The sequence below is a fragment of the Festucalex cinctus genome, chromosome 11 (genome assembly GCF_051991245.1).
Source record: "Festucalex cinctus isolate MCC-2025b chromosome 11, RoL_Fcin_1.0, whole genome shotgun sequence".
Lineage (NCBI taxonomy): Eukaryota > Metazoa > Chordata > Actinopteri > Syngnathiformes > Syngnathidae > Festucalex > Festucalex cinctus.
Window position 1 is genome coordinate 27,952,352 of NC_135421.1, and position 27,115 is coordinate 27,979,466.

The 27,115-nt window shown below is 38.1% G+C and overlaps 3 protein-coding genes across 4 annotated transcripts in view; 1 reads left to right on the forward strand and 2 right to left on the reverse strand.

Moving 5' to 3' along the window:
• Window positions 1–2,418: 2,418 nt before the first annotated feature.
• LOC144030188 (ankyrin repeat and SOCS box protein 9-like) lies at window positions 2,419–11,509 on the reverse strand. Its single transcript, XM_077536252.1, has 8 exons — window positions 11,327–11,509; window positions 8,159–8,538; window positions 8,018–8,097; window positions 6,251–6,358; window positions 6,026–6,176; window positions 5,821–5,955; window positions 4,525–4,716; window positions 2,419–4,457 (listed from the first exon to the last, which is right to left on the reverse strand). The coding sequence occupies exons 2-8, from the start codon at window positions 8,223–8,225 to the stop codon at window positions 4,330–4,332; spliced, it is 861 nt and encodes a 286-aa protein (XP_077392378.1). The 5' UTR covers window positions 8,226–8,538; window positions 11,327–11,509; the 3' UTR covers window positions 2,419–4,329.
• On the forward strand, window positions 11,099–21,276 carry gpr143 (G protein-coupled receptor 143). Of its 2 annotated transcripts, XM_077536251.1 has the most exons (10): window positions 11,099–11,514; window positions 12,341–12,450; window positions 12,524–12,618; window positions 14,447–14,539; window positions 14,842–14,951; window positions 15,458–15,566; window positions 15,650–15,767; window positions 17,066–17,321; window positions 19,968–20,104; window positions 21,024–21,276. In XM_077536251.1, the coding sequence occupies exons 1-9, from the start codon at window positions 11,259–11,261 to the stop codon at window positions 20,069–20,071; spliced, it is 1,251 nt and encodes a 416-aa protein (XP_077392377.1). In that variant the 5' UTR covers window positions 11,099–11,258; the 3' UTR covers window positions 20,072–20,104; window positions 21,024–21,276. The 2 variants fall into 2 exon arrangements, with proteins under 2 accessions (XP_077392377.1, XP_077392376.1); XM_077536250.1 differs by lacking the exon at window positions 21,024–21,276 and having other exon boundaries at window positions 19,968–20,150.
• tbl1x (transducin beta like 1 X-linked) overlaps window positions 20,955–27,115 on the reverse strand; it is a 30,257-nt gene continuing 24,096 nt past the window's right edge. Inside the window, exons 6-15 of the mRNA XM_077536249.1 lie at window positions 26,501–26,642; window positions 26,335–26,398; window positions 26,119–26,216; window positions 24,924–24,984; window positions 24,710–24,831; window positions 24,556–24,630; window positions 24,347–24,474; window positions 23,893–24,058; window positions 23,714–23,815; window positions 20,955–22,569 (exon numbers count right to left, since the gene is read on the reverse strand). Coding sequence (XP_077392375.1) covers window positions 22,543–22,569; window positions 23,714–23,815; window positions 23,893–24,058; window positions 24,347–24,474; window positions 24,556–24,630; window positions 24,710–24,831; window positions 24,924–24,984; window positions 26,119–26,216; window positions 26,335–26,398; window positions 26,501–26,642 — 985 coding nt within the window. The 3' untranslated portion in view covers window positions 20,955–22,542. The remainder of the gene's footprint in view (window positions 22,570–23,713; window positions 23,816–23,892; window positions 24,059–24,346; window positions 24,475–24,555; window positions 24,631–24,709; window positions 24,832–24,923; window positions 24,985–26,118; window positions 26,217–26,334; window positions 26,399–26,500; window positions 26,643–27,115) is intronic.

The window sequence follows — 27,115 nt, forward strand, 5'->3', positions numbered from 1 at the left end:
TTTGCGCTGGTACAAAAAAATATGGTGAAGTCAGGGTTATTATAGTTCGTTAGTTTTTATTTCATTTTGGGTTTTTTACGTTGAGTTAGTTTTAATTAGTTTTCAGTGTGGTTCTGTTAGTTTTTATTAGTTTTAGTTACTTAAATGCTTACTTTTAGTTTACTTTTTTTCAGTATTATTTTTTTAAATAAATATATATATATGTATATATAATTGAGGACAATATTTAGAAAACACCATGGGAGCAACGTCATCTGAAGGTGCGTTTCTATTGGCTGCTGCGGGATGACGTCACTTATGTGCGACACTTTCTTTTTACCTTGTTCCGGTAATATCAAAACAAATGTACTTATAATCACATTTAAAATCATCCCCAAAAGGATCATGCATTAAATTAATGACCAAAGACTAAAACGAAGGACATTTTTGTTATAGTTTTGTAAACATAAAACGTACATTCAGTTTTCTTTTCTTTTTTTAAAGCATTTTAGTTTTAAAGATTTTTTATTTTATTTTTCCTTAGTTTTAGTTAACTAAAATAACCTTGACAGCAGATTTACTGATTCACTCCTATAAAACTATACTACTAACGTTACTTTAAAATAGCATTTACCACAACTTAGCGCAATCTTATTAACTTACCCCCAAAAATGTAGTCACGCATGTGTCTAAATTGAAAACACGGAGGACGGGGCCAGGGTCTCCATTGCTTTTAATTAGCCAGCGTTGGCCCACTAAAAACGACAGCAGCAATTAGTGGCGAGCTCACGGACGAGGGCGCGCGGGGCCCCTCGTAGCTTCTTGACAATCCGCCTTATCGGCAACGAGATCCCGCGCCAAAGCAATCAACGCCACGTGACCAGCAACCATCAACGCGTGTTGTCCAAACACGCTTCACTGATGACTGGAATGATTCCGGGGCAATAATGAGCACGCTTAATGCTGTTGATTACTACGAGCTTGTTCGCGGGGGCCCGCGAGACTGCCTGCTTGAACCTACTTTTGAGTTTCAACACTTCAGAATTGTTGCGTGGCAACTTTTGCACATGCAAAGCCTGAAATGTGCACTCTTAAAACTGCTGGGTTCAAAATAGCCCAATTTTGGGCAAAAAAAATTTGACGGACCCTACTTGGTTCAATTTGACAAACCCCCCCCCAAAAAAAATAAATAAAAAAATTTAGATAGGATGTTGTATAGGATGAAAGAATGTTGTTTGTTAGGTCACTCCTTTTTATTTATTTTTTTATTGTTTTTTTTGTTATGTTTTTTTTTACACTAAATTGTATTATTTTGTATTGACCAACTTGGTCAATTTGACCTTTTTTTGTTTGCTTTGCGCTGATAATAATAATACTGATGCTGATAATATGCTACATGATGATAGACATTTGCAAAATTACTTTTTTTTTCTTAATTTAAAACAAAAATCCTCATCAAAATCTTTTTTTTTTAATCCAGACTATTGAAATAAAATATTACACATTTTTTTTCTCACATTTTTCCTTATGAAATGAAAGATGTTTCCCATAAAATTATAAAATTACAAATATCAATGTAGATAACTAAAAATCATGAAAATCTTGACAAAACCAAATTGTCATTTACAATTACAAATATACATCAAAATTTATTTTTCATTTTAGAAAAACAGCTTTCTCGTAACGTGAAAAAATTCACACAAAATAATCATAATTGTTTCTCAAGATTTTTGTTCCCATCCAATTACATCTTTTCTCATACAATTACTAATCTTTTGGTTTTGCTCCCAAATTAAGAAGAAAAAATAAAATAAAATAAAATATGCAACATTACATGCACAAAACTAAATTGGCAAAATTACAAGCATTGTCAGTAAATTTCAAATCTCACAGTTGCAAATCTGTCATATTACATATTTCTCTTATAAAATCATTCATCTTTTAAAAAAAAAAAGAAAAAAAAAAAGATTTTTTCGCAAAATAAAAAAAAGAATCTCAGGAAACTGCCAATCTCAATGTCGTCAACGTAATTTGTATTTCTCACTAGTACTCTTCATAACTGATATCACAACCTTGAAGCTGCTTTGATGAGCACTTTCCTCGACACGCGTTCATGTCCCCATGATTACTCCGCCGTCATTCATTCCTGGCTGCTGCTCTCCATTGGCAGAATTAGGAGCCTGAAGCCCCTCGATTCCATTGATTTGACATCAAATCAAAGATGCCTCTCAATGTTAGCGTGCATCATTCAGCCAAACTGGGAGAAAATGAATGAGTGCTGCATTTCAATGGAAGGATGCTGAAGTTGGAAGATGGGATAGTTTGTGAAGCCTTTTGGAATTTCTGACATTTCTTCATAAATGGGTCGTTAAATGTGGTCTGAACTTCAACAAAGTCACAAGAATGAAAGTGCTTCAACTAATACCACGCAAACAATGATATGTTTTCGTATTTTTATTGAAAACAGCATGTGAACATACACAGAACATGGAGGTAAACGTACGTTAATACCACAACCAAAAGTATTATAGTTTCAGAGTGAATTTTGGACAACCAGTAGTCCTGACAAAATAGTTGCAATTCAGCAAGATTCCTGGGATGTTTCCTGTGAAGAAAGCAATCGTACTAGTGTCATAAATATTCGGAATATTCTCACGAAGCAAAATAATTGACCAAGTTAATGCTTAAAAATATATATATTCTTTCTATTGACCTTTTTGGTAAAGCTATTAGTTTTGGTGTTCCTCAAGGCACCATCCCAAATCCCGTTTTTTTTTTTTCTTTTTTTTTTTTTTCTGTTGTCTGCCTGATAGGTTGCTGAAAATCTCTTTGCTTCAGTGTTCATTATGCATCATGCAAATCACATATTTAAAAAAAAAAAAAATTGCCGATATCTCCCTGACATTGGGTTTAATGTATTTGTATTTTTGCAGTGGTTTACAACTGCGCAGCATCATAAATGTTTCTAATATTTTATTTAGCTACATAACAAAATACAACTGTAGCTAACATCGCTACTGCATGTTTTGTGACATTACTGATTTATTTTCTTTCATAAATTTCTGACTTTTTCCTCACAATATTATACCTTAATTTTTTTTAATAAGACTAATTAGGTTTTTTATAATAAAAAAATAGACTTTTTTTTAAATATATATTCAACTTCACAAACCACAATATTTATTTTTTTAAAAATTACATCTTTCTCATAAAAATATTTTGTATTTTCGCAAAATAAGTATTTTCTCAAAATGTTCAATATTTGACTTTGTCCTCATGAAAGTCTGAAAGATGATTTTTGTCAGTATTATTCACACTTGTAAATTCACATCATTTTCTCAAAATACTACAGTCTGGATATACTACATCTATATATATATTTTAAATAAATAATTGATGTTTTTCCATGTGAAATTTGGACTTTATTAGAAGCAAAGCCCACACAGGAAGGCCATGGCAAAGATTGGAGGAAGAACTTATCATTACACCACCATGATGCTATCATAACTTTTTTTCAAGGCAATCATATCTACTGTGTGAAGACAATAATGCAAAAAGTTTTTGATATTTTTAGGAATCTGAGAGGTTTTAGATCATATAAAAATAATTCAATCAACCTCTCAAAATTCTACAAATTTTACATCAGAGTGGTCCGTTTTCGATAAAAGTACAGCACTTATGGCTTGCAATGTTGTAAAATGTCTAAAATATGTCAATTCAGCTTGAAAGACTCACGCAAGCTCTGGTTGGGGAAGCGCAAAAAAAAAAAAAAAAAAAAAAATCTATTTGGAGCATCAACAAGCTGAGATGAAAGTGAAGAAGGAAAAAAATAAATAAATAAAATAAAAGTGTGCCAGCTCATGAATAGAACATGCTGGCAATCGGAATCGACGTTGACCTTCACGTGACTTTGGATTCCAGTTGAACATCCTTTGCAAAGTCAATTCTGGCCTCAATGATTATGCGAGCGCGCCCTCTGTTGGCAAAGGAGAGAAATGCAGCGTCTTCCTTTTAATAGGGAAGATTGTCGAAAGTGTGTTTGAAAACATTTCTTTCAATGTTGTCATCCTGTTTTGTGTGTCCATGTACTAGTACACTTGCTCTCCTCAATAGTAACACAATTCGGCAATATTTTTGTACTAGTGCTACTTTTGGCCGACAAATCAATTAAACATTCTTAGTAAACAACCTGGTATTCTACTCCTAGTGATGTTTAATTGTATACTAGTAGGCCAAAAGTGGCACTAGTACGTACAGTCATACTACAACTGCATTGAATTGTCTTACGTACACAAAGCGTGTACTCGTATACGGACCTTGAGCTTCATATTCAGGACATGAAATCAATGCTCAGCTTTTCCACAAAAGATACTTTTTGAGTCCTGTGGGCAGGCGGAGGTGAGTGACGGCGCTTGGCCTGCGTTTGCCTAAAGTGGTCCTGATGTGGAGGCGGCAAAGGTGCATCAGCTGCGGCACTCCTGAAGTCCCCCGAGAGCGACTTTCAGTTTACTCGTACTCACGCGGAGGAATTTGTTTGGGGGATACCTGCGCTTTGTCTGAGCAGCTTCTCCGCGGCGCCGCCAGGGGTCGCCAGGTCGGCGGCTCGTTTGCCCTCCGGGTTCCGCAGGGAGGTGTCGGCCCCGTGCTCCAGCAGAACCGATACCACATCTGGACTGGACGCACGGGCGGCAACGTGCAGGGGAGACTCGCCGCTCCTCAAAGTGTTTACGCTCGCACCTTTGAGAGGAGAGAGGCGTTTGATTCTCGTGCTTTGGTTTTAAATATTGATATATTCTTGAGAGGAAATTATCTGTAGATGTAAGTCAAATATAACAGAAAAGTCTATTTTTTTACTTTTCTGAAATGAATACATTTTAAAAGTGTTTGGGGGTTTTTTTTTCCGTTTTTTTTTTTCTGTCTTTTAAGTTTTGCTGATCGTGACGAAAAACCCAGGAATTATTTTTTTTTCCTACAATTAATTTTTTTCCCTGTTTTTGAAGCCTAATTTTGCTGATCTTGAGAAAAACTGGCTAAAAGTCTATTTTCTTTTTTTCTAAAATTAATTAATTTAAAAAAGTGTTGTTTTTTCTTTTTTTTTCTCATTTTTGAAGTTTATTTTTGCTGTTCTTAAGAAAAACCTAAAAGAAAAGACTATTTTGTTTTTTCTAAAATTAATGTTTTTAAGTGTTTTTTGTATGTTGTTTTTTTCTAAAATAAATTAATTTGAAAACGTATTTTTATTATTTTTAAGTATTTTGAAAAGAAAAAGACTATATTGTTTTTGTATTTCTAAAATTAATTAATTTCGAAGAAAGTGTTTTTTCTTTGCTTGTTTTTTTCTCCATTTTTGAAGCCTATTTTTGCTGATCTTGAGAAAAACTTAACAGAAAAGACTGTATCGGTTTTTTTTAATTAATTGAAATAAACTTTTGTTTTTTTTTCATTTTTTGAAGCCTATTCTTGCTGATCATGAGAAAAACCTAACAGAAAGGTCTATTTTGTTTTGGGGGTTTTTCTCAAATTAATTAATTTTAAAAAGTGTTTTTTTTTAAGCCTATTTTTGCTGATCTTCAGAAAATCATAATAGCAAAGACTATTTTTATTCTAAAATTAATTAATTTAAAACAAAAAAATTGTTTGATTGTTTGTTTTTTTTTATTTTTGAAGTCTATTTTTGCTGATCTTAAGAGAAAAAAACATTAGTTTAGGTGTTCCCCACAGCACCATTACGGGTCCTTTTTTTTTCTTTTTTTCCTAGGTGATTGTTAAAATACACACATTGAGCTTGTATTCCGTGCCCTGATGCAACGTCAGCCGTAGTGAAGCAATCAGGATGTTTACCGAGCTGAAGCAGTTTCTTCACAGCAGTCAGCTGCTGATTGGAGCAGGCCACGTGGAGCGGGGTGCCACACTGATCCATGTTCTGATCCAAGTCGGCGCCGTGCCGCGCCAGGGACTCAATGCATTCTGGGTAACCTGCGTGAAAATCATCCCGATGACGTAGCGTTTGCGGCACTCGGCACACGCGCGTGCGGTAACGTCTCACCTTGGGCCGCGGCCACGTGCATCGGGGAGCTGCTGGCGCTGCTCCCAACCGGCCTCGCTCCGTGTCCAAGGAGCAGCGACACGCAGGTCACATGACCCCGGCCGCACGCTTCCGACAGCGCCGTTCGTCCGTCTAGTGTCGCACCGTTTACCTGCGTGTTACACAAAATGCAGTCAATCGGCCGGCAGAACTTGACGTCAGTCAGGAAAATGACGTCATACTGACGTTGGCGCCGTGTTGCAGCAGCAGCTCGGCGCAGGCTGCCTGTCCCTGTGCGCATGCTCCGTGGAGTGGGGAGACCTGGTCCAACGTGTTCAGGTTCACACACGCACCCTGTTCAACGACGACACAACAGCGGGTGAGCTTTCGATGACGTCATCACTTCCTGTTAATGCGTTTTTTATGGGGGCATTGAAGTAGACAACATAGAACTGTACAATACGACTAGTCTTGAAAAATTAAGACTTATTCCGCAAAATATCCAAACTTTGACTTTACTGTGTTCTCATTTTGAAATATTTAACTTTATTTTCAAATGTTCTTGCAACATTATTCTGATTTTACTGACTTTAAGTGTCATGATCCATATTTGTTTAGTGTCATATTTAGTTTTGCTTCACGTTATGTCTTGTTTTGTCGCGGTTCATGTCTTTCTCGTGATGTTTTTGTGTCCACCTGTTTGTCTACCAATCAGCGACTTGTTGTTGTGTCCAGCTGTTGCTAATTGTCTCGTTGCTTTGCTTGTATTTACTTCCTGGTTTCTGTTCACTTCTTGTCGGATCATTTTGTTTGCTTTCGCCGCTCGTCCTGCTAATCCTGCTAATCCTGCCTATTTGTCTATTTGTTTTGTTTGTTAAACATCTTGTGCGCTACTAATTTAGTTTGTATATGAAAATTAATTATTGTAAAATAATCTATCAGAAAATTACACAATTATTTATAAAAAAAAATTAATGACTTTTTCAAAGAGTTGGAGCTTTTCTTGAAAAATTATAGGGTTTTTTTTGTAAAATTTGTAGGTCAATAAAATGACATAATTCACAATTATGACTCAGAATTTACTGATTTAAAAAAAGTTTCTGAAAATATCACCATATTAGTTTGTTTTTTGTTTGTTTGTTTTGCACTAAGATCCCAAATTGTTTTCTTGATATTCCAGCTTTATTTCTTGCAATATGACAACTTTTTCCTCATAATATCAGTTTTGCCTTTTTTTAATACAACGCCTATATTCTTGTCAAATTAGGACAAAACTTTAAAATGTGAGGAAAATAAATGATCAGGAAATGTATTTTTTTTAATTTGTTCATTAAATTACATCAAATAACTTCATCTTTTATTGAAAAATGATGTAATTTTCTCAAAATATTACATCGTTTTCTAGAACTATCCCATTTTCTTTTTTGTAATATTATGTCCACGTTCATGCTCAGAATTTTTCCCCTTAAAATTACAGTGTTGGAAAATATCAAAACACACTTCTCACAGCATTACAGTTTTTTTTGTCTTAAAATTAAAAATGTATTCATGCAAAATTTTATTAGTCTCCTAATATATCGCTGGTGTCCTCCAATAATAAAATATGCTGAGACTAGCTAACACACAGGTGGACTCTTATTTATCATCATCAATCCTTTAGGTCAACATCAGATCATTCAGAACTCATCAGGGCGGAGTCAGTCGGCTGCACTGAGAGAAAAGGGGGTGAATGATTTTGCATGCCCTATTTATCAGTTATTTGTAGAAAAAAAAAAAAAAGTTCAAACATACTTTTAGAATCCCACAAGTCTCATTTGCTTTTTCTTTTGCTTTTTTTTTTTTTTTTTGTGCATGTGTGATTTTGTTACTTTTGCAATCAAGCAGTTAAATGTACTCCATATGTGCCTGCTGCCTCGGTTATGCAACACGTAGTTGTACATTACTTGGTGGCCCCTGTTGATGTTTAAAAAGCTCAGGAGGAGGTGAAAGTGAACTATTTGAAGTTTGAGTCACCTGAGCAACGAGCCGTTGCAACGTCAGCGTGCGTCCATTGGAAGCAGCATCGTGAATCGGAGTCCAGTCTGCTTCGACGTCTGCGCAGACAATCTTCATACGTCATACGCTTGCAATAAACAAAAAGTGTGCGTCACTCACCGCTCATCAGAGGATCGGAGAAGAAAACACGAGCTCCGCTTTGACTCTCTTCACGTCGTCCCGACATTCTTCTTTCTCCCTTCGCGCCTGGGGGCCAAAAGCGCTTTTCAGAACGCGTCTGCTTGCTCGCTGGGTTTCGGGGTTGTCGCCGCACGAAAGCGCTGCGATGTCATTTCCTGTTCCGAGCAGCTATTTGCACTCCAGGAAGCGGGCGGCCCCAGCGGCGGTGCGGGCGTGTCTCAGCCAATGGAGGTGCCACAAATGAGAGGGCGGCCCGGTGGGCAGGTTGGAATATTTGTGTTGGATATTTGACACCGAGATGTGCGGACGCTGGTTGACATGACTGGAATGTGGAATTTTTTTTCTTCCCTTTCAAACACCTGGAAATGCAAAAAAAAACAAAAACAAAAATGTTAAAGGACTGGCTTGTTTTTTGACAAGGAAAAAAAAAACATTTTGGCATCAAAATAGACTCAAATCTATCATATTTTTTTTTTTTGGTAAGAGAGAGAACTTAACATGAAATGTGTTTAATGCGTATATGTTGACAGTAGTCATGCAGACAGTTCAAACGCATTCAAACAGATTTTGGTGGAGTCCACTGTTGTTGTTATCAAGAGGTCACATGACGCCGACTCTCATGAGCTGCATAGACAGCACATTGTGCACTCATACGGCCAATTTAGACTTGACTTGACTCTCCAATTTGTAACATGACAAAAGCACAACAAGTTACCCATCGTATGTGTACGACGGCGTATTAGGGCCACGTATATATATATATATATATATATATATATATATATATATATATATATATATATATATATATATATATATATATATAATTTTTTTTTAGAGGGCGGGGGTCAATATGACGAATTTGCCACTTTTTAATATAACGAGAAAAAAAGTGGCAAATTTGCCACTTTTTAATATGACGAGAGAAAAAAGTGGCAAATTTGCCACTTTTTAATATGACGAGAAAAAAAAAGTGGCAAATTTGCCACTTTTTAATATAACGAGAAAAAAAGTGGCAAATTTGCCACTTTTTAATATGACGAAGAAAAAAAGTGGCAAATTTGCCACTTTTTAATATGACGAGAAAAAAAGTGGCAAATTAAAAAAGTGGCAAATTTGCCACTTTTTAATATGACGAGAAAAAAAATGGCAAATATGCCACTTTTTAATATGACGAGAAAAAAAAGTGGCAAATTTGCCACTTTTTTTCTCGTCATATTAAAAAGTGGCTAATTTGCCACTTTTTAATATGACGAGAAAAAAAATGGCAAATTTGCCACTTTTTAATATGACGAGAAAAAAAAAGTGGCAAATTTGCCACTTTTTAATATGACGAGAAAAAAAGTGGCAAATTTGCCACTTTTTAATATGACGAGAAAAAAAAAGTGGCAAATTTGCCACTTTTTAATATGACGAGAAAAAAAATGGCAAATTTGCCACTTTTTAATATGACGAAGAAAAAAAGTGGCAAATATGCCACTTTTTAATATGACGAGAAAAAAATGGCAAATTTGCCACTTTTTAATATGACGAGAAAAAAAGTGGCAAATTAAAAAAGTGGCAAATTTGCCACTTTTTAATATGACGAGAAAAAAAATGGCAAATATGCCACTTTTTAATATGACGAGAAAAAAAAGTGGCAAATTTGCCACTTTTTTTCTCGTCATATTAAAAAGTGGCTAATTTGCCACTTTTTAATATGACGAGAAAAAAAATGGCAAATTTGCCACTTTTTAATATGACGAGAAAAAAAAAGTGGCAAATTTGCCACTTTTTAATATGACGAGAAAAAAAGTGGCAAATTTGCCACTTTTTAAAATGACAAGAAAAAAAGTGGCAAATTTGCCACTTTTTAATATGACGAGAAAAAAAAAGTGGCAAATTTGCCACTTTTTAATATGACGAGAAAAAAAATGGCAAATTTGCCACTTTTTAATATGACGAAGAAAAAAAGTGGCAAATATGCCACTTTTTAATATGACGAGAAAAAAAGTGGCAAATTAAAAAAGTGGCAAATTTGCCACTTTTTAATATGACGAGAAAAAAAATGGCAAATATGCCACTTTTTAATATGACGAGAAAAAAAAGTGGCAAATTTGCCACTTTTTTTCTCGTCATATTAAAAAGTGGCTAATTTGCCACTTTTTAATATGACGAGAAAAAAAATGGCAAATTTGCCACTTTTTAATATGACGAGAAAAAAAAAGTGGCAAATTTGCCACTTTTTAATATGACGAGAAAAAAAGTGGCAAATTTGCCACTTTTTAAAATGACAAGAAAAAAAGTGGCAAATTTGCCACTTTTTAATATGACGAGAAAAAAAAAGTGGCAAATTTGCCACTTTTTAATATGACGAGAAAAAAAATGGCAAATTTGCCACTTTTTAATATGACGAAGAAAAAAAGTGGCAAATATGCCACTTTTTAATATGACGAGAAAAAAATGGCAAATTTGCCACTTTTTAATATGACGAGAAAAAAAAGTGGCAAATTTGCCACTTTTTTAATATGACGAGAGAAAAAAAGTGGCAAATTAAAATTTTTTGGGTGGCTTATCTCCCGCATGCAGCAACTTCCTTTCGTCGTCTCCAAAGAGACGCAATAATTTTGATTCGAACAAATAGCATGGCCAGAGTGGCTCCACCCCTTTTTTTTTTTAACAACTGAATGGCATATGAATGAAGTTTCCATCCAATGGCTGCTATTGGCGGCAGAGGCTTTCTTGCATCTCAACAGTTGTTTTTTGTTTGTTTTTTTGCATCCCAGAAGCGATCAATCAATAGAATGACGTCAAGGTGAAATAATGTGAGGTGATGCGTTTATTTATGAGACCGGATGTTGGCTGCGCAGGTGTACCTAATGTAGTGTCCTCTCAAGTCGGTGGAAAAAGTCACTTCGCATACGCATGCGTTACGTGCTGCTATCATTGTTGTAGCGCAGCTGCAGGGGGATTAAATGAAAGCACATGATGTCGCCACCATGTGATCAAGTCAAAGAATTGGGCTCAGCGGACTCCCTGTTTGCTTCCTCGCCCTTTTCCCCGTTCGGTGTCAGTTCGAAGCGAGCCGGGCCGACCGTCAATGGCGTCCCCGCGGCTGGAGACGTTCTGCTGCTCGAACCGCGACGGCGCCACCGAGCTGGTGCTCACCTTCCAGCCGCTCCTCTTCGGCGTCGTGACGGCGAGCAGCGCGGCCGTGAGCGCGCTGCTCGCCGCGCTGCAGATTCTGCCCAAGAGGAAAAGCTGCAGGAGGCTGGGCCAGTTCCCGCTGCCCAGGCCCGCGTCCTCGTCGCGGATCCTCTTCATCATCAGCCTGTGCGACATTTTCGGATGCGCAGGTGACGAGTTAGTGCAATTACGCATGCGCGACGCACATTATTTTGTTTTTTTTGTTTTTTTGGGTGGCGCGGTTTTAACCGTTAAAGTGACTTTTACTTTTTATTTTGTGACTACTTTGAGTTATCTATACCTGATCTGAGCAAGTTGATTTGCTGCGAAATCGGTATTTTCTAATGGATTTTAATGTTTTAGTTGGAATTTATAGTAATTTATAATCATAACAATAATAATAATAAATAAAATAAAAAATAAAAATTCAATCAATCAGTAAATAAGGTTATTACACCAGAGATTGAATTAATAATAATTAATAATAATAATAATAATAATAATAATAATAATAATAATAAAAAAAAATCAAAAGTAAAAATTCAATCAATCAATAAATAAGGTTATTACACCAGAGATTGAATTAATAATAATAATAATAATAATAATAATAATAATAATAATAATATTAATAATGTAAAAAAAATCAAAAGTAAAAATTCAATCAATCAATAAATAACGTTATAACACCAGAGATTGAATTAATAATAATAATAATAATAATAATAATAATAATAATAATAATAATAAATAACAATTCAATCAATCAATCAATAAGGTTATTACACCAGAGATTGAATTATTATTAATAATAATAATAATAATAAATAACAATTCAATCAATCAATCAATAAGGTTATTACACCAGAGATTGAATTATTATTAATAATAATAATAATAATAAAATGAAATATATATATTCAATCAACCAATAGCATGAGGTTACTTGATAATGGCTTGCTGGTTGATGACGTTCCATCACGTTCCCTCCGCCAGGCATCATTTTGAGGTCTTCTCTGTGGGTGGGCCTCCCCAACACGGTGGAAAAGATCTCGGAGGCCAACAGCACCGAAACTTGGCCGGACGTCTTCTGTCTCGGCAGCGCCGTGAGTCGTTCATGCAAACCAAAATGGCCGCTGCCTTCAAGACGCTCGCTGACGCTCTGTTGTGCCTTTGCAGATGTGGATCCAGTTGTTCTACAGCGCTTCCTTCTGGTGGACCTTTTGTTACGCCGTCGACGTCTTCCTGGTGGTCAAGACGTCTGCGGGAATCAGGTGACGCACCAACTTGGAGAAATCCTTCTGCATGTGGATTTGAAGCAAATGCAGTAGCGTGCGTGATGGTCAGCCGTGACATCTTCTCCACATCGTCGCGTTTCTGTCCTTTTGATGTCGTGCAAAAAAGGGGTCATTTTTCAAACTCAAAAATTGCACCAGACTTGTCTCATGTCAGCAGAATGTTTTGAAGTTTGAATAGTTGGAATTAGTCGTGAAATGTAGTTAAGAGTCAAACAAAACAAAAAATAATCAATCTTGCTTAATTAGGCTGAGATCATGTGGTTGCACAAGTGTGCACACCCTCTCATAACGAGGCTTTGCTCCAGAATTAAGTAAATCACACTGTAGCTCACCTTAAATGGGAGCCACCGCACAACTGCCACTATTTACGAGAGTGCCTCTGATTAACCCCAAATGCAGCTCCAGATGTTCTGGTAGGCTTTTCCTGACAATTTTTTTTTTTATAGTCACATTGTCAAGTAGAAACTGTGCACTTGCAGATTTTTGTTCAAATGTGTCAGCTCCATTAGCAAAAACCAGATGTCCGTCCAAAACTGATCAAAGTTTGTTGTTTTAGATGATATTTCTTTTCTTTTCTTTTTTTTCATTTCCACCTTTTCTCATCAGTCCTGTTCCTGCTGTCAACCAATCAGCTCCCTGCAGCCACTCATGTCTTGTCCAGGTTTGTCTTGTTGTCTTGTCAGTTTGCTTGTACCCGTATTTTGTTTTCTTTTTCTTTTTCTTCAATCTGTCTGGTTCTTGTTGATGTTGTTGTCTCGTCATGTCAAGATTTGGCTGTTTTTTGTTTCCCGCTTTTGCTTTTTTACGGTGTCTTGCTTTTTTTGTGTGACTTTGTTAGTTTAGCATTCAAGTCTCCAAAATATTTTGGTCCGGTGAAACCAAGGTTGAACTTGAACTCATTTGCGCCCAAAATCGTATTCATTCTATTTTAAATACTACCATGCTCCCAAAGACGTATTCATACGTTTTTTATGTTTTTTATGCTAGAGCATACTGAACTGAAGAGAATGATTGAAGCAATGGCAGTTATAATAAAAAACGGCCAGCAGATGGCAGCAGAGTATAAGAGATCAACCAGGGCCATATTTGCAAAAAAGCTCTTTTCCCAACTGCTTTACACAGATTTGTGAATAATGATGAAACAGCTTCTAATGCTAATTGCTGCAAAACGGAAACAGATAGAAATATATATATATTTTTTTTTATTTTTTCCTGATGAAAGAACTGACTAATCTTGCTTTTGGTAAGTTCCTTGGTAGCAATAGAACACAATATTTATTCTCTGGGCCTTGTAACATCAGTCAAGTCAGTGTTAGTGCAAAACTTTCAGGATTCCACTAGAAAGCCTACTAGAACATCTGAACTTTATTTGGGGTTAAACAGAGGCGCTTCAACTGTGGTACGTGTGTGCTGGCTCCCATTTAACATGAGATTGAGACTGTGATTTTTTTTTTTTTTTAACTCTATGAAAAGACTATTTGTACATCTATAGTGTAGTATCAGGTATACCATTACCATTGACATTTTGCATATACAATACAGAATTTTTCAATCAAATTGCAGTACATTTGCTTGATGATCCAACTGCAAACCCATAATTTCAGAAGAATTCCAGAAATGGATGGAAGCCCCCCCCCCCACCCTAGCTTTTCATGTCCTATTGACTGCAAGTAATTCCTTGCTTCGTGCGTAGTCGGTCGGGAGTCATGCTTGAAGTAGTTAAGAGGAGATTTCGGACAAAGCGCGGCGGCATGTGTTGCGGACGTGAGCGCGGTCTCATGACTTGTTCCCTTTCTCCCGCAAGCACCATTATCCTGTACCACATGATCACATGGGGTCTGGCTTTGCTGCTGTGTATCGAGGGCGTGGCCATGCTCTACTACCCGTCCATTTCCAAGTAAGACGCTTCTCGGAGTCTTAAGACATTTAAAGACAATTGTATTAATTGCGGTAACATTTTCGAGGAAAGTCATTTGTGTTGATATGAAGCGACAGATCAAATATGCTCCTTTTGAGCTTTGTGCCAACGGCGATGCTAAGCTAGCTGTCTGCGCTTTGATGAGACAGACGCCCCTGCTAAGATGGCCGCCACTTTACGCATGCTTGATCTTAGCATGTATCCAAATACTCTTGTAATGTCCTGTAATATTTGTTGAACATGTTTTTTTTGTGTGTGTGTCGTTGATTATTTTTGTTCAGCTGTGAACAAGGCTTCCAGCACGCCATCCCTCACTACGTCACCACGTACGCGCCCATGTTGTTGGTCCTCGTGGCCAACCCCATCTTCTTCAACCGGACCACTTCCGCAGGTCAGATTCTTGAAAAAAAAAAAAAAGAAAAAAAGAAATATATCACTATAACTCATTCACTCCCAGCCAATTTGAACGGAATTTTGCAAGGCCCACAAAATTTTGTGTTCTATTGCTATAAAAAAAAAAACATGGAACCTACCAAAAGAATGATTTAGTCTCTTTTTTTTTTTTTTTATCAAAATATCTGTCCATGTTTCCGTTTTACAGCAATTAGCATCAGAATATAGCAAAGTTTCATCAATATTCTCAAATCTGTTTAAAACAGTGATCTCTTAAACTCTGCTGCCACCTGCTGGCCGTTTGCTTCAAGCAATCTCTTCAGTTCAGAGGCTGCATCAAAAAAGCTTTCTGTATGCTCTAGCATAGAAAAACATTTTTTTTTTAAAAACGTATAAATACGTCTTTGGGAGCATGGTAATATTTAAACTAGAACGTTTTTATACGTTTTTTGGGAGCAAATGAGTTAATCTGCAAAAATGACATGTTTTTTCTTCTTGATTCAGTCACATCGTTGCTAAAAGGACGTCAAGGGATCTACACGGAAAACGAGCGGCGGCTGGCTAACGCCATCAAAATTCGCTTCTTTAAAATTATGCTGGTGTTCTTTATTTGGTAAGTTGTTGTTTTTTTCCGTCCTCTTCACTTCGGCATGTTGTTATCGTGATGATGTGTTGCATATTTGTGTGACGCCCCAGCTGGATTCCCAACATCATTAACGAGGGCCTCCTCTTCTACTTGGAGATGCAAGACAACATCGACGACAGCAGCCTCAGAAATATTCGAAACGCGGCCCTCATCACATGGTTTATTATGGTAATAGTACAAAAACACTAGTTGCTCAAGTGATACGATATTATCATAAATATGAAGGTCACGATATGATAATTATCAAGATATTGTGGGAGGGTTGGTGATATTAAAAAAAGATCACAATATTGTTAAAAAAAAAAAAGAAAAAAAAAAGCTCGTACTAAGAAAAGCACAATATAGTCAAACCTCGATTTTCGAACGCTTCTTTTATCAACCAAATCGTTTTTTAAACGGAAAATTTGAGAAATTTATGTCTCAGAACTCGTCCAAAAATTCGGCTCTCAACCAACCTGAAAAAAACCGAGCGTACCTGAACGTGACTCACTCGGGAGCCGAGCTAACTCGAATGCTTCCTCCGTAGCACATTCGTGTTCAAAGTTCGTTTGCAGCAGACCTGTTCATTGTTATTTACACAATTTTTTTTTTTTTTTTAGTTTTGCATCGTGTATTAGCCCCTAGTCATGGGTCCAAAGAAAGCACGTGCAAGTGGTAAAGATGGTGAAAAAAAGAGGAAAGTAGTGCACAGAACTATTGAATTTAAAAAAGTTTTTTTTTTTCATCATTTTAGATAGCATATCTAAATAAAACAGTGTCTATTTCTACCCTTTTCTATTTATGGTACACAGTGCAGTTTATGGTGTAAAATATAAAAAAAATTAAAAAAAAACTTGGAACGGATTAAAATTATTTACATTAATTATAATGGGAAAAATTGTTTCGGATTTCGAACAAATCGCTTTTAGAACAGCCTTCTGGAACGGATTATGTTCCAAAACCGACGTTTGACTGTATTGTGCTTTTTGTACATAACAGCAATTCATATTAAACCACCGACAATCTCTAATAACAATATTGAGGCGCTTACTTGCTAATGCAAGCACACATTAATCGCTTCACAAGCAAATTCGGTTCCCCTTCATCTGACAATTAGCATCGATTTTAAACATAGAAGGCCAAAACATCCCTCATAAAAATTTAATTGCACTAATAAACTAGCCACTAGAGGGTGCTACAACTGCACAAATGGAAATCAACCTGACTTCTTTTAATATTGTGAACATGACGACGACGATATTGTGGCAGTTTTAGTATCACGATATCACAATATTGCCCTTATATCGTTACGTCCCTCGTAACTATTAGGGGTGTGGTGTTTATTTTTTTTTTACGAGTAATTGTTTCCACAAATACATATCGATCTACCATCTGTACCGCTGATTCAAATTTCAAATGATCGATCATCTGGACTGGCTGGACTGAAGTCGAGCGTCCTCACTGCGTGTGTCGTTTTTGCACCTCAGGGGGTTTTGAACCCCATGCAGGCCTTCCTCAACACGCTGGCCTTCCACGGCTGGACGGGCTTCGACGTGGACCTGCGCCCGCGCCGGCGGCGGGAGCTGGCCTGGGAGTCGGCCTCCACGTCGGTGGGCAACGCGGGCGGCCGCAACTCCATGGTGGCCACGGCCCTGCTCTACCAGAGTCACGTGCAGGAGGCCAAGAAGAACATGAACGGCAACGGGCAGCCGCCGTCCGACGCCATCAGCGTCCTATCAGAAGGTAATTGGCCCGGCGCCGCCGATAGCTCGCCCGCGTACGAGGGCTGGTGATGACGCCTGAATGGACTGCTTGTTTTATTTGACGCAAGATCCGAAAACGTGAAAAACGTTTTATTTATGCAGCACTCGCAACACTGTGATCAGTGACCTAGGGATAGACCGATAATCGGCCGGGCCGATTATCGGCGCCGATATTTGTCAAAATGCCAAATATCGGCATCGGCCATTTTTGGAATCTGTAGGCCGATAAAGCTCACTGAGTAACAAATTCATGTGAATGTAGCTCATTTGGGGTTTTCATCAGGATTTGTAAGATGTTCGCAGTCAGTTTTTATTTGTCGAATACACATTTGGAACATATTCACACAATTTTTCACCGCGAAAATCTTTTTGAAACGTTTTTACGAACCCTAACAAAAACCCCAAATGAGCTACATTCACATGAATTTGTTACTCAGTGAGAAATTATATATAGTTTGAAAGAATTCCCCCCCATTTTACTGCAAATGAATATCGGCTTGAAATATCGGTTATCGGCCGACTTGACTACAAATAATCTGTATCGGTATCGGCCTTGAAAAAACCATATCGGTCTATCACTAGACTGATCACGTTTTTTTTTTTTTTTTAGCAGTACTTTTGCTTCCCCCTGCTGGAGATAATGAGAATAAAGCTTGGAGTATATGGAAGAATTGTTTGTTTATCCGCGGTTTAGTTCACTTCTGATTCACTAACACCATTCGTAAGGCCGCTACAAAAATTGTGTGATAAAAACAATAGCTCTTGCATCAATCACCTTGTCTCAAGCTTTTCATTTCCTGTTTTGCTGTTGGGGGGGGGGGGGGGGGGGGACACAGAGACATGTGATGCTTATATCCCAGCTGCTCATGATCATTATTAACAATCTCACACAGATGATTCCATTGCGTTCCGCCCCAGCGATGCATGCAAAGTTGATCTACAGTTGGACAACTGTACAATCTTCTCCGGATCGTTACTAACATTTCTCCCCCTGCAACGATTTCTCCTCTCATTTATCTCTTTGTCGCATTGTTTGCCTAAAGTCGTCGCCTAGGACAGCCAACGTGATGTCCTTCAGTTCCAGAGGAAGACATGTTGAAGCAATTACGCGGGCCCAATGAAAATGACACCAGCGCGTGTTGAACTAATTCATTTGATTGAAGTCCCGTTTCCAAGCGATTCATTTCCCCCCATGTGAAAATAATGGAAGGCAGCATGCTGAGCTAAGCGGTTCGCTTGCTAGCACGTCTGCCTCAGACACAGATGAGATGTTCGAGGTTTGAATCTTAGCGCGTGGATTTTCCTCTGACACTTTTAAGTTGTCCGTAGATGTGAATGTGAACCGTGAATGCTTGTTGTGATACCTCAGTCAGTTAGCAACACTTTAGCTTTAATAGCGGCACGTTAGCATGACCGTGTCACATTCCCTGTTAGCTAACTCCTCCCTGATGACATAAAAAGTGACATACGATTACATGTAGCAGAAATTAGCCCTGTTAATGATGATAATTTGTTATATTCGTGTGGGATAGCGAATAGCGAAAATCCACATATAATTGACGGCCATTGAAATGCAAGGAGGGAAAAAAAAATATGTAGATCTATGTTTTTATTTTTTTAACCCTCTAAAATTCTTAAAAACACACACTGACACACAAAAAAAAAGATAAAATATGTTTCTGTCAAGTAGTACAGTACAGTGTGGGTTTAACACTTCTCTAGCTTGTTTAAAAAAAAAAAAAAAAAAAAAAGGACGCACAGTAAATCAAATCTTAAGATCTCTCAAATGTTGGGGGTGCTTGCTTGGATTTACTTTAGGGATTCTTCAGCACCCACAAAAATGAGCTCGACACGCCCACGTTTCATGCAGATCTTGTTTGTCCAGAAAAAGCCCCTAATTTAAGTGTTAAATGCTATTTGTGTGACGTGCGAGTGACTGTGCAAAACAAAATGATTGACACTTCATAAGTCACACTTTATGTTTGGTTGTTTTTTTCCTGTTTAAATGATAGTTGTAACAAAAATGCCCCCCATTACCATCTCCCCCTTAACAGCTGTAAGAAGTAAAAATGACTTTCTTTCTTGTTTATTGACAGTAATTCTGTGCATTCCATGCAATTTCTCATGGAATTGTCATTGGACTCGAATGCTGTACTTTGCTCTGCTTCCTCTTTTGTTTTGTTTCTTACAACATGTACTCTATAGTATGCATTATTTAGTGTCTTCAACTTACCGTTTGACTCGCTTTTCCTTGTAGTTGTTCTTTTACTGGCATGATTTTGTGTCTTCTATTGATGATGTATTTCAAATGTTTCTGTATGGCCACAAATAAAGACCTTTCGTACACATTTTAAAACATCTGTTGACACTTGATTATGACCCTGTGATGCAAATGTCTCTAGTTATGTTCAGTTTTTCTCCCATATTCATAGCAGAGACGGGAAATATTGTGACATTTTGTGAGCCGGATGCATCAACAATGCATTCAAAAAAAAAAAATGTCATGACCTCAAACTATTTCCCGCTCCAGTATTTTTGTTGTTGTTGAAGTAAACATAGGAATAAATACATTTCAAACAAATAAGTAATTCAGTTCCCCCTCCCCTCCCCTGTTTTGTCTCGCTAGGTTCCGAATCTAGCACAGTTGAAATCCACATTTCCAGCGAGCTGCCCGACTATGGCGATGTAGATGCTGATGAGGAATCCTCGGGGACGTCAGGGAAGCACTAGCCAACGTCACATCGTTCGAAACTACTCTTGCTGGTAAAAATAATAATAATAATGAACCAAAAAAAAAAAAAAAAAACCAGTAGATCTGTTTAGTATCTGTGACACAATTCGTTTTCTAATTCCCTTGTGTGGCCACTTTAACCTTGAACATGACGAACAAGTTGTTCTCCATGGTGACTCACAGCTAAGAGTTGGAGGGCTTTTATGCTTAGGTTGATTTTTTTTTTTTTTTTTTTTTTAAGGACATGACTGTATTATTCCCTCCTGCCACTTGCTTGCCACACTTTTTGTACTTTTATTCTTATTAAACATCAAACCCATTTAATAATTTTTCAAGTGTTGATTCTGAAGTGTGTTGTGCAAGGGCACGGTCAAGTTGTAATTATTATATGTATGAACAATATTCAGAATTTTACAAGAATACAATTTTGAAATCATAACTAGTCATTATAATATTTACGATATTAAAGTTGTAATGCCATGAGGTCATCTTAAACTATTAACTGTAATACTGTACAACAAAACTTTACACTGATCTGTTTGGCTGGATTGGCTGATATTTGGTATTTTATACAAAATCTTACAATTTTATACAAAATTAGGTGGTGGTCAACTGTAAATTTAAAAAAACGTTTTTAAAATAGATATATTGCTCCATCTTCTATACAAAGTGGTGAGACCGATCTGATACATATACATACATACATACATATATATATATATATATATATATATATATATATATATATATATATATATATATTCTGATGCTATATAATTTTCGGGTGGATTTAGCATATCATCCCCTTAAAAAGACACCTTTTCTATTTTAAAAGTAGATTTAAAAAATAAAAGACAAAGAAATGACAAGTGAATGCACAGGTGTTCTGATATCAAAATAGAGTGATTTATTTGAGACACTGAACGACTTGAATGTTTTGTCTTGAAACAGGTGACCACACCCTGGATCAGGGTGCGTCAGAGACACGTTTCGTCCACATTGGCCACCAAACCCACAGCCCAATTTCTCAGTCTGACACAGACAATAATGGCTCTGAAAAAGTCCGAAAAGCGATGGACCACCCGTCGACTTCCTAGTGCGACACCTGACCGAAAAATGTTGAAAAAAGGGGGAGGAGGGTGTTAGAGGAGAGAGAAAAAAACAAAAAAAAACGTTTGTCTGTCTTTCACTTCCAAAGGGGGGGGGGGAAATTGCACAAGCAACAATGAGGAAAGAAAAAAAGTTCACTTCACATTGTTTGAGTGCAAGTTGACGAAATGGAAAGGAAGCAGAACAAAAGGGCAGGCAGGGTGTGACAAGTTGAAAATTGTTTAAAAAAAAACAAAAAAACAAAACAAAAACCATTTTGGACTGATTTCAGATTTGGATGGTTCAGCAAAATTAGGTCAGGAAAACAAAGTGCCCCCCCCCCCCAAAAAAAATGTATAAACGCTAACCCGCTTCTAACTGTATGTTCTATTTTGGTGGGTGTGGCTTTGTTTCGCCTATTCGACACGTGTGAAGATGCAACCGAGCGACCCAAGTTGAACACGATGATGATGATGATGATGATGATGATGATTCCATAAATGTTGCCGTTTGTGCCTTGACTGGAAAAAGAGGTTTTGAATTAAAAAGCGGGCTCGTCGCGGCCCATCAGCAAAGACCGCTCTTGCCATTAGTGAGCCCCTAACGTGACGTCAATAAGGTGGACTGTATATAAACATATATACACAGTATATAAGTCTGTGTATTAATCTAATTTACATATCTTTACATTCTTTACATGTACATCCAAAAAAGGGCAAAAATTCTCTTTGTAAAGCACACTTTATCACACAATTTTTGTCCATGTTTTTTTTTTTTTTTTTTTTTTTCCAATTACTGTGTAAATTGGGCCGTTTGGGAGGTTCTTTTTTCGTGGTGGACTGTCATCCAGGAACTGCACACGCCACCTTTTCGCACTTTCAACTTTCAAGTCCATCTGGGCGGGGGTCTTCAGACGAGCCGTCCCCCATTGGAAGCCAGGCTTCGCCGTGGTTTCCGACCCTTATCGAGTCTCCGCTGAGTTGCTGGGAGGAATTCGACAAGCCTTCTTTCCGTCAGTGGCGTGCGTCTCCGTTAAGTCGTCCTTCCCGCAGCGGGAGGGAGCGAGGAGGGGGGGCGAATGGCAGCGCTTCCTGACGAGCTACCTCGTAGAACGCAGGGAGTCGGAGCTAGCTCCGATGTTGTCTTTGCTGGCCTCCGTTCGGGCTCGCCGTCATAACGCGCCGACTGACGGCTTGAAGGTGCTGGCTCGCTCCTTCCTCGTCCGTTTTTTTTTTTTTTAGTTGTTGTCGCTCCTGTGAGCCTTGTTTGTATTTAACGCCGTCAGCGTGCCACGCCCCCCCTCCAGGAGCAACGAGAGCATTTGCTGATGTCTAAAGAAGGCCGTCTGCTGCACATTCCAACGATTCGCCGGCCAACTCCGCTATTTCCGCAGGTCCAGGACACATACCTGCAGCGGAGGAAAGATTGTTGACTGACCTTGTGAAAATGTTCACATCTTAAACTTTATTGAACTTTGTGTTTAACATGCATGCACAAACTGATGCATTTCTGTTCCTGCGGTGATGTAACTGCATTATGTATGCAAGTCAGAACGCACCGTCTAATTCTAAATTAATCAAACATAGTAGCAAAGCAACACCCGATTTCCCATTAGCGAAAATCTGCATGAATTGACACCCCAAAAGGTTTGGAAGCGCCTATAGATTAGGGCTAAAGAATTTTATAAAATAACCATAATAATTGCCATTTGCCTCCCTCAACATTGTGATCACAATTTAATATTTGCAAAAAAAAAATTCCGGTGCATTTTTTTTTTACGTATAATTAATTTAAATAAATTAATCTGTATTACAATCAACAATAACAGATTTATTATACATAAAATAAAGTAATAAAATAAAGACAAATGCACCGTGAATTACAGTGTTCCCTCATTTTCTGCAATAATGAAATCTGTGAAGTAGCGAGCTTTATGTTTTACATTTATTATTTAATATTTTAAGGCTCTAAAACCCCTCACCACAGTTTATACCCTTTTCTCATCGAGGCAAATTTCTCTCGTTTAATCATTCTCAATCTTCAAACTTTCAAAAATGTTATAAAATAGGTACATTACTAGAAAAAAAGCAAAAATCCACATTTATAAAAAATACACTTTTATCACTGCAATTTTTCACATTTCATGAACTACTGATATGTAAACATGTGGACTGAACTTATTGAGGCAGCATGTAAACAAATAATTAAAACATGCACATGACAAAGACAACCAACCAACATGAAATGAATTAATTGCGACTGCATTCTTCTACATTTTGATGTGAATATAAATGCGATTATAAATTCAATTGTTCAGCTCTACTTAAAGACGTTACAAGATGGCGCGAACACTGAGTGAAACTCCTCAACTCACTTCAACATACTTCCTTGGCACCAAGATGCCACCAGATGGCGCCAAATGCAACTCATCTGTTATTCTCACTTGTTCTTGATGGAACGTCCAATATTTTTGTCAATGTACTGCATATGTCACACTCCACTATCACTTATAAACAGGTAACTGTAGATATTCCGACTATGTGGACACTTACTGAGCCATCTGACGCACTGGCGCCGACTTTATCCCCGGTGCTATTCCAGCACACTTCGAAGATCCCGCCAGTACCTCTGTAGCTGTGCACCAAGGCCCCGGTCTGAAAAGGGCCAACCCGGAATGAGACGGCGCTTTCTGGTCAGCCTCGAGGAGATAACGGCCGAGGGGGAGACTCACCGTGGTGTTCCAAATGTGCACGCATTTATCAAAGGAGCCGCTGGCCAGGTGCTTGCCGTCCGGGCTGAAGGCCACGCTGTACACGGGCTCCTGGTGCTTGGTCAGCGTGTGGATGCACACCCCTCGCTCCACGTCCCACAGCCGCACCGTCGAGTCAAACGACGCGCTGCGGGCCGACAATAAATACACCAGAAATGTTTGAGGTTTTTTTTCTTATCCCAGGCAGACAAAAGAGAAACAAATAAACTATATGGTGCGTTTAACACCGCTTGCTGCTGGTTTACTGGAGATGAGGAAGTCGCATCAGAGTGCTGACGATGACAGTTTTATTTCCTGCGTGAGTTATAAGCTTGTCAGTACATTCCTTTGGTGTGCACCACCGCGGGTCACCGAGAGTTAAACACACTGCCACGCGCTGCTTTGAGGACGAGCTTGTGTTCGAGCTCTTTCCCACCTGGCGAGCATGATGTTGGAGTTGGGATTGCTCGTGCCGGGCCCGGTCGGACTCCACTTGATGGTGTAGATCTCTTTACTGTGAGCCTGCAGGTCGTGGACGCACGATTCCTGTTTCATACTCCAGATCTGGAACGGGGACAGAGGGAGGAGATGTGAGCGCCGAGTGCCCCCCTCCCCAGTCTGGCGTGTGGTTTGTCTTCAAATCACCTTTAAGGTCATGTCGTCTGAGCAGGAGGCGAGCAGCATTCCCGATGGGTCCCACTTAATGGCGTTAACTTCATTCTAAAAAAAACAACAACAACCCCAGCATTCATTATCGTGGCTCCCTTAGGATGTTATATGATCGGTTCTGTGGTCTTACAGTGTGACCCTGGAAGGTCTTGAGCGGCCGGTCGCTGCCGAGGCGACACACGTGGATGCACATGTCGGTGCTGCACGAGGCAAAGGTGGTGTTGTTCTGCCAGTCCACATCGAGAGCGGGAGCTGCGGGACGTCACAGTCAACAACACGCTCATTAAAAAGTGCTGCCGCTGTCTTTTCGTATCGTCCCGCATGCGTGACTGAACGCACGTCACCTGAGTGGAAGGGGAACTGCTGCTTGGCTTCTCCTGTGTGCGCGTCCCAAATGATTGTCGTCTGGGAAGAGTACGTTTAGTGTATCAAAATGAAGCAGCAGAAATCTGCGTGTGTAAATATGCTCCAACGTTTCAGTTGATATCACAAGCATGGAACAAAAACAACAAATAGGAATGCAACGGTGCCATGTTAGCTGTGTGGAAATGCTTTTGAGGTAAACTCAGTGGGCACCTTTTTACTAATTTTGTGATTATAACACACATATATAGATTACATATGCTTCTTTGTCTCTATAGTCCTTTTATATAGTGCCCCTTGTGGTAAGACTGAGACGCCACATAACATTTTGTAAGACTTTAAAATAAAATAATAATAAAATAATAATGATAACAATAATAACAATAATAATAATAATAATAATAATAATAATAATAATAATAATAATAATAATAATAATAGTAGTAGTAGTAGTAGTAAAGATCAACTTCTCACTGCCCAATGTTGTCCAAAGTTACTACTGTACATAAATGATGTGCATCTACTCTTGACTAAAACCACAGCATTGTTTTGTTAGTTCTGCTGTTGTGGTTGTGTAATGTTACCACAAGAGGAATTAAGTGGTAAATGGAGTGCACTTATAAAGTATTTTTTGTCAACACTACACTGTATGGTCCTCAAAGCAGGTAGGTAAGGTAAAGTTTTGTTTTTGTTTTTGTTTTTTTAAGAACTTAAATTTATTTTTGAAATGGGGAACCATTTACAATAATAAAATCCTACTTCATGTGTTAGAATTTTTTTTTAAACATTTGTGAAATATTGATTGAACACATTTTAATGCTACTTGAGGTCTTGTTTTTAGATTTATAGATTCAATGCCTTTTAAACATTTTTAAGGACTCGCAAAAACCTTACACAGGCTTCATTTAAGTGAAATATGTACTGGAAAAAAAGTGTTATATTTACATCACATGTACTCCATGTTCAAGAAAAGTTTGTTGTTGATCATTGAAATAAAACGTTTTCATCGTTTTGCAAGATGTGATGGTGTTATCAACTATCAGCATTTGATAGCAGCGTATTCTTATCTGAGTACTTGTACTCTGTCTGGAAAAAAAAAAAAAGAGGTACCGGAGCATCCCTATATAAAACATTATTCTTCAGAACTAGTGAAAGCCAACTATCATCATTCTCAACCTTATCTACGCCAGCACTGAGAATGGAGTTCCCCTTCTTGTTCCACTTGAGTGCAAATATGGGCCCCTTGTGCTGTCCCAAGGTGCTCGCCAGATTCCCTAATGGATGACAGCAATGTCGTGTTATTTCAGAGCCATCATTCCCAATAACAACACCAGCAAATTAATAGCAGGCTTATTAATGGCCCAGCAGTAGCACACCAACAAGAGAACATACCGTCTTTCGTCCATATCCTGGCAAAGCCGTCATACGAGCCTGTCGCCAGGAGAGTCCCGTCGCTCTGTCGGGTGGAAAGATGCACTGGTTAATATAAAAGTCTGTTCAGAAAGAAAAAGAGGATGACAGACGCGCGTGTGTGTGTGGAGGAGCAGCAAGAACCTACATTCCAGTCTAGTGAGGTGACGTCTTTGTTGCTGGGGACGTCCTGTCCACCTTCTCGGATACAATGGCGCAGCACCAGCTGGGTGGAGTTGGAGTTGTTGTTCTCGTTGAGGTTCCAGATTCTGGCGGTGGAGTCCCCTGAACTGAACGGGATAGCAAGATCGTTAGTTAGGGATCATCATTTAACCCGCCTTTTCCTATCAAGTGGCGTTTCTGAATTTCGACAGGGTTTTTGCAGATATCAGCAAGCCAAATTTAATGCTGTTTTTAATGAAAATCAAACCTAGGTGGGATTAGTGTTACATGTTGGATGTTGGTGACAGGAACAGTACGTTTTTCTTGTCAAATTCAGAGCAATTTCTATTTGGAACATAAAGCAACTCGTGCACTCTCAGCCATTTTGTTCATTGTACAACTAGTCATCAGTCTCCACAAACAAATATTAGTTCATATTTTTTAATCACATTTATTATTGCTAAATTGCCTTTTAGTGACTCTAAAACATGGACAACAATGTTTCAATTGTACTTACATTTTTAATGCCCCTGGACATTGTATTTAATGCTTTTTAATGCCATTGACAAAAGACCTTAATTTTAATTTTATTTGATTTGAT

Bases quoted from the DNA above. Each gene is read 5' to 3' on its own strand.
- gpr143 (XM_077536251.1), top strand. From the start codon at position 11,259: ATGGCGTCCCCGCGGCTGGAGACGTTCTGCTGCTCGAACCGCGACGGC. The intron at 12,451-12,523 runs GTGAGTCGTTCA...GTGCCTTTGCAG, and splicing joins TCTTCTGTCTCGGCAGCGCC to ATGTGGATCCAGTTGTTCTA. The intron at 14,540-14,841 runs GTAAGACGCTTC...ATTTTTGTTCAG, and splicing joins TACTACCCGTCCATTTCCAA to CTGTGAACAAGGCTTCCAGC.
- LOC144030188 (XM_077536252.1), bottom strand. From the start codon at position 8,225: ATGTCGGGACGACGTGAAGAGAGTCAAAGCGGAGCTCGTGTTTTCTTC. The intron at 4,717-5,820 runs GTAAACATCCTG...CTCCTCTCAAAG, and splicing joins GAAGAAACTGCTTCAGCTCG to GTGCGAGCGTAAACACTTTG. The intron at 4,458-4,524 runs GTATCCCCCAAA...GGGGGACTTCAG, and splicing joins GCTGCTCAGACAAAGCGCAG to GAGTGCCGCAGCTGATGCAC.